Source organism: Fopius arisanus, unplaced genomic scaffold (assembly GCF_000806365.1).
Source record: "Fopius arisanus strain USDA-PBARC FA_bdor unplaced genomic scaffold, ASM80636v1 scaffold00053, whole genome shotgun sequence".
Classification (NCBI taxonomy): domain Eukaryota; kingdom Metazoa; phylum Arthropoda; class Insecta; order Hymenoptera; family Braconidae; genus Fopius; species Fopius arisanus.
This window is the reverse complement of record NW_011887792.1, coordinates 699,217-710,389: the sequence shown is the minus strand read 5'-3', so window position 1 is coordinate 710,389 and position 11,173 is coordinate 699,217. Positions and strand designations below refer to the sequence as shown.

The following is an 11,173-nucleotide window of genomic DNA, read 5'->3' as shown; positions in this document are numbered from 1 at the left end:
TTTTGTACCCCTTCAATTATTTATTAACACGATATCGTTCACGCATGCTCCACACGTCCATTCCTTTGGAATTTTCGAGACCAGGATGGCCAGGACGTCGTGGAGGTGGACCGGTTTCGTCTTCGTTGTCTTACAGCCATTCAAAATATTTTCATTTTCGTCTCCTTATATCACGAAAAAATATCTCCTCAATTCTCCTGCGCATCCTGTTAAAAACACCAGTTAATTAGACGAAACTGCAACAAATTCATTGATTCAAAATCTGAATCAATCGGGGATTTCGTAACAGGATCACAAAAAATGTGAGGAGTTACCCGATGTTTTCCGCCATTTTACGGACCGCCCAAGAATTAAAATGTCGGAAAAATGAAGTCCCTCTCCAATTCAATTATATCCAACTTGATTGTCAGAGCTAAATCGCTGATTCTCCATCCATAAAATTTTAAATTGAGGAATGTTAATAAAATCGAATATTCCATTTCGCACAAATTCACAACGCTTCGAGAATTCTTTTAAATACCTTCGTCAGAGGCAATTAGTACCGTTCATCTATCCGGTTCATTCACCCATGAATTATGACGTTGAAATAAGACTGGAAAAAAGAATGTTCTTCACCGAGGGAATTTGAAATATTCATTAAAATAGAATGCAGGAGGGATTACAACGCAGGGGTGTTCGTTAATGGATAGAACTGAGTGCGTTGAGCTGCAGAACGACGGGATTAGCTTTGTCGGTGGTTGTAGTTGAGTATCTCTCTGCAAAGTTCCAGGGCGAATGAACACGCGGTTGTTCTCGTTGTTCGCGAGACTCGTACACGTTCCCTCCGTGCATCACCGAGCTTTTCCCTTTCTCACTCCAGTTGCTATTTTCGTACTGGTCGAATAGTTCGGCTCATGCACCAGCATACCACTTGCTTATATGAAATTCCAGTGAGTCGATGAATTCTTGCCGATTATTTCTGTCTTATACATCCTCATCGGTATTTTCTCACTTCGATGGAACATTCCCACAGCATTGTTCCATTTTTTACCGAATGTCCAGAGCGTGAATACATTTCATCGTTAGAGAATATATTTTTTATGAATAATTTTGCATAATACAAAATGGTAAAAACAGGACGGAACTATCAAGGTAAAACTTCAAGTCCCTCAAAGATACCATTCATTTTTATTTCTTGGACAAACGGAACTCGCCATTTTACTTGTTTTAATACTTAGAGATAAAGTTTTATGTGTTGAGTCCATCAGCTGCAGTCATTCTTAGCAATTAGAGGACTGGACAAATATTAAACCTCGGATGAAAAGGGAAATGTATGGGGCTTAGTTAGCAGCAGGGCTGGCCACTTGTCGCCAACGACACGCCTGAAATCACAGCACCACCTCTCTGTCTTGCTCATTGTAGTTTTGAGGCCGGTGGGCAATTAAGGCGCATAGTTAAGAGTAGGATTTTACACCGGAAAGGGAATTTTGGCGTCGGGTTTCGTAAAATACGTGTTGGGACTCTTGGTCTTGTTCTACGCTTGGAGAGATAATTGGACTGGCTTTATTTGGCTGGGCGATGGGGTAACGAGGGAAGCCAGTGGTTGGAACACAAATTTAAGATTCCAGGAGAAAAGCCGAGTTTTTTTATCCCAAGTCTTTCTGGTTTTATAATAATTATATATAATAACAATTAATGCTTTGAATTTGAAACGAATTAATTTGTTTCTTTCTACAGTTAGGTAATTGCGTGAAAAATATCTTTTAGAGTTCAAAAATAGGAGAAGAGTGATAGATTATCGACGGAAATGACAACCGAATCTTGAGTGGTGAACTTTCTAATGAGATAATTGTTGTTCTGCAGGTTTGCTCAGGTGGGCCAGGCCAGAGGCTATCAACCGATCAATATCACGCCTGCATCCGCTCCCGCGCTCTCAACGAGGCCTCACACGCTCAATTAGGCTTCCTCGCTTTTCGCGATGACATAGCCAGCCAAGCAATGAACCTCCAGGGTAGTCTACCGAAAAAAAAGAAAAAGCCAGCCCCATCGGGCCCCAAAAAGGACACAGCAAGACTATCCCGTGCAAGATTAAACCCGGACTCACAGAGAGACAAATCCGTTGGCAAATCCTCTAAGGATCAGACCTGATCGATCCACCAATCCTCGGACTGTGTAAATATCGTGTAAAAATGAATGAAAGTAGCTAAAGTGCAACGCATCCCTCCCATGGATTACAACGACAAGTATATCGTCGCCTTAACAGCAAAGGCGCGTAAGTGACACGTTTTCCCGTATTTTTCTTTTCAACACCCAAGTGAACAACGATTTTTCCCCGTAAAAACAGACGCATTAATTCCCTGTGTATTAATTCCCTTCAGTAAATTAAAAAATAATGGATTAATAAAATAAAACACTTACGAACTTTTGTTGTTACCCTGTTAACGATTCTAGTCTCTGAAAAATCAGAATGAACACCGTAAAAAATCATGGGAGGGCGAACCTTGTGGATTGAATATATCTGAATTATTCAAATCATCATGTGATTCAAACTCTCGTTTGCTTTTTGAACGGGAGATTTAAACGTCTTAATTTGTTACAAAAATTATAAGCTCATGATTATAAAGTTATAATGGTGTACCATTTGTTGCATAGCCTATTTGTACGAATCGGAATTTATATTATAGAATTAACAAGACCAACCAGGCGTATCGGTTTTGTACGTTGTACGTGTGAAATGCTAAAGTTCCAAACACAGGATGTCAATTAGATTTGCACGAAACTTCGATCTATTACGATTCAATGCCAAGACCATTTTCATTAGTACATTGAGTCAAACAAGAAAATCTACTCCGAGAGTGGAGTACTAACGCCATTGTACATCAGTATTATTTACTTTATTACGTTTTAATAAAGCTATTTACTATTGGAGATTGAAGTATTAGGTGAAATTGATTGTTAATCATCAAAGTGTGTGATGATTCATTGAAAAATTTGTTCGCATTAATTGAAATGACGAGTATTAAGCAATAAAGATAACGAGTAAATTTTTCAAATCAGAATTACGTGTAATTAATTAATCAACTATTAATCCATACTCCGGGTAATAGAGGGATGAGTTTGTGTTTCGTGTTCTTTCATCGTGAAAACATTGCGGATGATGAATTGGGTGAAGCTGAAATGGCCTGAGTAAAAATATAACGTATATCACAGCCAAGTATCTCTCTACCCAATCCCAGAAAGATGAACAGAATGGCACTGGAGTAATTAATTACTGGCTTTCAACCAGATGAAGTGAACTTGATATTCAACTGCACCATTGGATGACTTCTCGGATGATTTAAGCCCTGGGACTCTTGCCTAGGACAAAGCAATATTAATCATAATTAGTTGTGATGTTTCTGATGTGATTAGACTTTCTTGAATGTCGCGCTGGTAGTGCCTGAGTTATCCAGCCGCTGACAACGCTCACTTACCCCTGACTATCCAACAACTCGTGGGTTCGTTACCGAGGAACATATTGATGAACAGTGTGTTCGAATCACCGGGAAAAGTGCTGCCGGCATCCGCAAAAAGTTGCTAAACCCAGAAGTTTTCCACGCTCAAAAGTTTACCCAAAAGCCCATGACTTCTCATTTTACTTTACCTTTTTCAGAAGAGAAGTTTGAGTTGAAGAACTCCTTGAGGATTTTCTCGTCGCGGTTAACAAGTAATCATTACACGCAGGGTAAAATATTCGATAGATGTTTGAAGTCATGTTGCATTTTCTCATGGAGGCGATGAGAAGAGTCCACTAGGCGAATGATCCGCTGACTGATAAAATAAAATATCTGTTCATAGCCCCGAAGCATTGACATCTCATTGCGAATTCCTCCCGCACTCCCAACTTTTTGCTCACCTCCCTCGATTATTGGATAAGTTTTGAGCAACAACACTTGCCCACGAAACTACCGCACCCGAATGAAAATCCATACGACGAATCAGCATAAAGAGAACAAGCTTGCCTAATTGTTCCATTAATCCTCACCGTTGGCCAGACTCACCAAAACTTTAGCTATTTGTGTTTGTCGAAGGTAAGTAAGACTAATCTCCCCTCCATACATTATCATCCCTCAGACCTTCCACCATAATTCTTCATTTCCTCTCCATAACAAGAAGAAAGTAACTGCAGTACCGGAAGAAAAAAGATGGAGAAAGAAAAAAAAAATTGCTTCCATCTTTATAGCATTTTTCACAAGTTTTTCATCTTATTGGAAGAATCTCAGGTGTCAGGAACAAGTAGCACAGCTTGATGCAGACACAGCCATGTCGTCTAGCCACGGGAATAAGATTCTCTTTGATGTTGGCAAAGGGCCTGTGTGCCTCCTTTACCACCACGTCTCTCTCATTTTTATCCGCAACTCGTACCAACATTTTCCATCTCTCCGTTTTCCTTGAGGTCACAATTTCCGGATGGGGCTCTGGCATCATACTTGGCTCGTGGGTAGGCTTGGTCGCACCGACGAAAGCCAACCCTCCGGCCTTTTCTAAATTGCCCGATGATAAAGGGGAAAAGAGGGAAAAGGGGGACTTCCTCATGGCTTTTTTATGGTTTAGTCTGAGTTAGTTTTCTCCCTGCGGTACATAAATGCCCAACGGGGATCCAGTCTCTTTCTGGGGCACGTGGGTTATCTCGGGAATCAGGTCATTCCGGGATTATTGAGAAGGTCGAGAATACATGCAGAAAATGATTTATGTGAGTCAAGTGAGGTATTGCGGGGCATTCTAGGATATTTCATCCACACCGAAACGGATACCACGAAATTTATCGAATTTTTCACTGTAATATAGTGTACTCCGGTCTTTTGGACTTTGTGGGGTGAATATGTTATTAGATGTAGTTAATTGATTGGAATTTATTTAATTCATATTGATGATTTATCTATATGGCAATTTTCATTTTGTTCTAGTTGATTCGATTTATGTAGCAGAATTTCGGTTGATTCCACGTTATTTTCAATCAACTTGCAATCCGGGAAAGCCGTTTCAATTATACAGACCGACTAGCCAATAAATATTTACTGTCAGGGTATTGATGGTCATGCAGCTTTTCCAGAGAAAATCTATTTCAACGTCGATGTTGACGTTTGCATTGGAAAATGATTGAAATGCGAGAAATTCCAAACCAGGTAAATACCGATTTTTCACTGAATCAATATAAATTAGTGGAACGTGTTCTATTGTAATGAATTCAGGGATGAATTTAGGGAGTCAATTGGCTATTTGAATTTGTGATTCCTGTTTGACGATTTTTGGGTACGAAAAGAATTTGTGAATCAAATGAACGAAAAATGAAAAAATTTCACGTGCGAGATTCAGTGATTTTTACGGGTGAGCGGTGGAGGGATTTTTTTTTTAGTTTAGGTCCGCCAAAAAACAAAAATCATTGAGACGTGAATTTCTTGGAATAAAAACCATTCTTATCCTCTCAGTCGTCAAGAACAAGATTTACATACGAAATACATCGATAAATAATCCTGAGGTAAACTCTGTTGTCCCTGAAATTCCTTAAACCCCTCCTTCCTTCTGCTATCGCTGTTGACGTAACGAGTGAGTGATATTTAATTTCATATTTGAATAGCTACAGAAGGATAGCGGCGGATAAGTCGTGGCGTTCGTTCAGCGATGGTAGATGGTCGGGAGAGGTGAATTCAGAGTTTTAGTGAAGTGCTCAGGACTATTAGATAAATCCATCTTTCTGTGTGTCCATTGTCTTTAAATGTGCTAACATGATGTGTCCTTGGGGCCGACACACCGCCACGTCCTCGCCGTGGCCCTGGGTAACGCAGAGAGCGGTGTATTAACCGTCATATCTCCCACACTAATTGTTTCCGGATAAAAAGGTGACCAGATCCTTAATCAGGTGACGAAAACCCATCCGACTAAATAAAAAACATCCAGAATGGTTTGGTGGAGCTGAACTAGACATTTACCCTTTATTTGTACAGGATATTGCACTGGACTATTCAGTAATTGTCTCTGAGATGTAATTGAATAAACCGAAACGATAATCCCGTTCTGCTTACCGAGATCACCTGACTAATTCAATTTCTCGGACTCCCAGCACTCGGTCCACTCCGAAAATTCACCGTTTGATTATTTAATTTTCAGTTTCCCCTGAATGTCATTAATCAACCCAGAAAGTGGTTTTGGTTTATTTATTAGCAAAGCATTGCCAGATTATGGTCTATACACAGTGTTACCGTTACCCCGAAGGCAATGAATCGTCGGGCGATGAAATAGGGCTGTTGGTTAATTTCGTAAAATACAGCGTCGTAAAAGCCATGCACTAACAGACTCTATTCTCCATTAATGTTTACTTTATATACATGTTTGTATACATCAGTTAGTATATATCCATTTCGCGCTTCAGTTCTGTATACTTAAACCCGAAAATCTTTTCAGCCATTTGCATTCGAATTTCGCGTCATCCCTGCGTAATGTCTCATAATGTCCTCATAACTATAATGAACACACAATTTTCTCATTTAAATTTTCACAGCTTTCGAAATTCAACAAAAATTTATTTCCCCTTGCGCAATATTTTTCGTGTCGTGTTTTGCAGGCCATCACAGCAGATACTCATGAAAAATGCCCCACCGTAATATACGAAACTATTACTACGATAATTACAATTCGCTGCATTAATAAAAGACAACACACACATAATGAATGTAAAACACCCTCGAGGGTAGTGGTGGTATTCCGTTAATTACGCGTAAGCTTATCCTACCTCTGGGTGGATTTTCCTCTATTCTCCATGAACAACAAAAGGAGAAATAGCGGAAATCTTCGTGGACCACCAGCCTCCAAAAAACCCACCCCCTCCTGCTCTCCTCCTGGTCCCCTCATGCTCTCCTCATGCTCTCCTCATGCTCCCCTCATGCTCCCCTCATGCTCCCTTCATGCTCCCCTGATGGTTCCCTTCTGGTTGCAGAACGGAGAAATATATTTGGAAGAGTGAAATCAAGACACCCACATAGATGGGCACAATCTGGAAAACAATAGCCATTGTTTACGGTTTAGTTGTATGAATGAAGAATCGTGGAGAAGGGGTTGCTTCAATCTCATTCATCCTCGACAACTGCTCGGGCGCACGATAACGAGACTCAGAGGATAACTTCGTTTTCTTTTCGCAATATTTTATGCTGAGGCGTTGAATAAAAGAATATACCGGTTAATGATGCAGGGAGGAGAAAAGCAACAACAGTTCCTGAATGATTTACTGGTTAGAGGGAAATTTGCCGAGGAAAAATGAGAAATATAAAAATTATGGAGATTATGATTTTGTGTTGAATAAGGAGAGACATTTTTTACCGTAAAAGTTCTTGGGATTTTGTATTACAATTTTGGATTCCTGGGGTAATCAGGAAATTTTAGTTAAGTGACCGTTAGAATACATGGAGAGAAATTTGTATGAAAAATTCGTACCAGAATCGCTTGAAAAATTACCGGACTGCGCAGTAAGCGTGGAGCATTGCGACCTAGCCTTAAATATTACGGTTCAGTCCAGTAAAATTTACTGGAAGCGCAATAAAATTTACTGGAAATCTCGTAAAATTTACTCGAAGCGCAGTAAAAATTGAATAACTAGTACGAATATTTCAAATTTTTAGCAGTACATTTTAGAACATCGAATGAACTCCGAAGAAAATTGAGGATCAGTCCAGTAATTTTTGTTGCCCTGCGCAGTAAATATTCCAGAGAACTGCAGTGATTTTTCATGAATTTCACATGACTTTTCATCAGGGCAGTGCCCTATCCCGCATTTACTAATACGATTACCAGTAATTTTTCGTATATATTTCTCTCCATGTATCGATTCTATATTCGATTATTCTGTTGCAATTGCAATATGCACCGTAAGATTTCCGCCCTTCTCATTTCCAGATCCGTGGTATCTGTTGCCTCTGCAACTAGTGGATTAGTTGGATCAGACTGATACAGGGATTCCTCCATTGTTCCCTCATACTGATCCAAACCCAGTCATCGGTAATTACTGATTGGCAACTACTGACGTATCACTTGGATACTGTAATTGAAGTGGCACAAATGAACAGTAGTCCATTACAGTAACTGAATATTATGAAAATAGAGCATGTACACTCTATTATTATTTAATTACCTAGATGAATTCACAATATTGTTCTTCATTCAGAGGAGATTTGTTATTCTTGGCATATGAAGAGAGAGCGTCAAATTTCAATTAATCAATTTTTTTACCAGCAAAAAATTCTGAATTGCCATTGAATCCAACTCTCACAGGAAACCGTAAAACTCATCAATCACGAGTGATCCCATCAAAATATTCATCACCAGATCATTCATCGACTATTCAATGCATCTTCTATTCACTCGTCTCGTGAATTCAAACTGAAACCCCTGTATCCAGTGGTACGTGTGATAATTGCCCCCCACCCGTCTTCCTGATAAATAGATTGACACACTGGACTAGAATTAATGGCGGTCAAACAGACGTATATTATAGCGCTCAGCTTGATTAACGTCGCCAATTGAAATGGCTATCGCGGATAGCTCATACCGGGAGGGGGAGGGCAAACGAAAATCCGTCAGTGGGAATTCTCCGACACATTGTGCATAACTATAGGGTATATAGTTATAGAATTTTGGTGTCATGTTGCCGAGGGGGTGATGAGATCAGCGGGGGGGTTGGCCAATCCTCGGCACCAGCTCGAATTTTGGTGTCGGCGATTGTCTCATGTCCTTCGGAGGCTGTGACCACCCGTGGACATCTGGGTATTACATATTCCAGGGATATCCCTGGTAATGGCGTTTTTGGGGTAATGAGGGAGGGGGAGGGACAGCTGTGGTTAGTGATGGTCATTTTTCGAGGGAAATGTCCAATCAGGAGGGAAAATTCGGGTGATAAGTCTGTTATCGAGAAGTGATAAAATTGGACAAGTAATTGTACAGATAAAAATTATTGGAAATAGGGTAGTTAAATTAATTAAAATACAGTTAATAGATTCTAATCACTATTTCTTTATTAAAATCGCAGGAGGAAGAATACCGTCTGAACTCTATCAATATCTCTAAGTGACTAAAGACTAGCCACAAAGACCATAAGAACATTCGCCACCAAATAAAGAACCCTAAGATGGTTTCTTGTGAAATTATTGTTTGTTTATACAAACTCTGAGGCGACTCCGCGGAGCCCTTCATATCGATTGATTTTTGTAATCATCATAAATCAGTTCAATATATTTCTATGAATTTTAACTTGATATTCTAATAAAAATGATATAATTATATAAGAATTAAATCGTATCACATATACATTTAATCCAATTTTTTATGACAGCTCGACGAATAAAATTAGGGGTATTGAATTTTCTGTTGGACTGTACACAATTAATGATTAATTAAGTGAACTCATCGTCGAGCGAGCGTGACGAGATCGCGGTGTAATGATAGACTTATTTTTTTAAGAAACTCCTCGGTTTTTGCTTGCCAACCCCGAAGGACGGAGGAAGTGGAGAAAAACTTGTTTCCTCTCGTGTTGAAAAAATTGATTCATCAGCAGAGTTCATGTTCAGTTTGTAATTAGGGTATTTCACCGAGGAGGGATTTGCCCTACCATTTAATTGCTGAAAATAATGATTCTTGTTTGTCCGTGGCTTTTTATCCATCTTTGAGAATTTATACGCGAGATTTTTTTGTTGACGTTTAGGACTTCAGGGGCTCGTTATGCTGGAGACTCTCTCTCTCTTCCTCTCTCTTCCTTTCTCTCTCTCTCTTCGGCACTTGAACTTTTCCCTACGAAAATTTATAGTGCTCTCGAGGAAGGAGTAGAAGACGATTGCCGTGAAATTTGTGAGCATGGAAGGTTTTACGTGGCCTCCAGTGGGCTTTCGCATTTTACAGTAATTTTCCTCCATTTTTTTTTCCGCGAAATTACTCCCACGGAAATGATAAAGAATGATCAAGAAGAGTTGAGTTTCGGTGGAAGAAATTTTAACAATGTATTAATATTGAATATCCATTCCAACAATTGCCATAAGTGTAATAATAATTCAATTGACATGGGAAAAATGTTAATATTGACTGTTGGATTTCGGAGTTTTCCCCCGAGTTCAAAATTCACTCTTCTAGAGTTTTTATATTTCCGGATTTAGGAAATGTTTATTTCTTTGTTGCTGTGGGACCTTCCTTTTATGTTATAAAAAAAGGGGAAAGTCCCGGAGGGACTTTCTCATTTCGGGTTTTTCCAAAAATACATCTGGCGACCAGAGAGGGTCAAGAAAGGAAAAAATCCAAGGGTTGAGGATGGAAGGAGAAATTATATTACCCTTTGGAGAGGAGTGCGTGGGCCTTACTAGTAATCTTTAGTTAGTTGGTTGTAAGTCTTCGTTCAGTAAAGTACCTCTTAACTGTCTAGAGTCTTATTATCTATAATATTGAAATAATAATTGTCAGTCTTAAAAATTCTCCAAGTGTTTATTTATTTCGATATCCATAATCCAATATTGACCAATTAGTTGTTGGAATTCACGGAATATTTATACGTGATTTTTTTTTTATTCTCAACCGATGAATAATTTAATCTGGATCCACCCGGATTCAATTCAATTAAATTCAATCAGCTAATAAATTCATTGAATCGTGCTCAATTTATCTTGCACCGGGGTATAAACGAGACAACGGGTTCCTCTCCTCTGCGGTCGTTATCGAAATTCCGGTGGAATTCCTGTGTGTGTGTGTTTCGAATATCGAGTGCTCGAAGATGCAGAAACACCACCGGAGACCCCGTGTCGGCAAACTAATTAAATGGGTTAGCCGAATTAGTGGCTCTAGGTTGTGACTATAGGTAGTTTTGGTCCAACGGGGAACACCACTGGGGGAATAATCGAGACCGGTGGATTCTTCGGGTTTAGAATGTCAGGGGTGTCACGGTTTAGCGCCTCATGGTCTGCCCGAACTAAATTCCGATGGCGTTGTCTTGTCCACCTTCCGCACAAACTTTCCCTGTGGCAACTTCCTGGTGTTGAGAGTCACTGTCCGGGGTGACGGCAAACTTTACCAAGTATCAATGGGCTATTTTAGCCACTTTCGGGGGTTGAATTTCAAATAGGATCTGACCATCCACTGTTCACCATTTTGTCACACTATTTTTCCCTTCAAATTCCAGAAAATTTCT

General features: G+C 39.6%; 1 protein-coding gene across 1 annotated transcript in view; it reads left to right on the top strand.

Annotated features, from left to right (window-relative positions):
• Csgalnact (Chondroitin sulfate N-acetylgalactosaminyltransferase) overlaps positions 1 to 3,001 on the top strand; it is a 49,109-nt gene extending 46,108 nt beyond the window's left edge. Inside the window, exon 10 of the mRNA XM_011307387.1 lies at positions 1,843 to 3,001. Within this exon, the coding sequence (XP_011305689.1) occupies positions 1,843 to 2,127 (285 nt within the window). The 3' untranslated portion in view covers positions 2,128 to 3,001. The remainder of the gene's footprint in view (positions 1 to 1,842) is intronic.
• Positions 3,002 to 11,173: the final 8,172 nt, after the last annotated feature.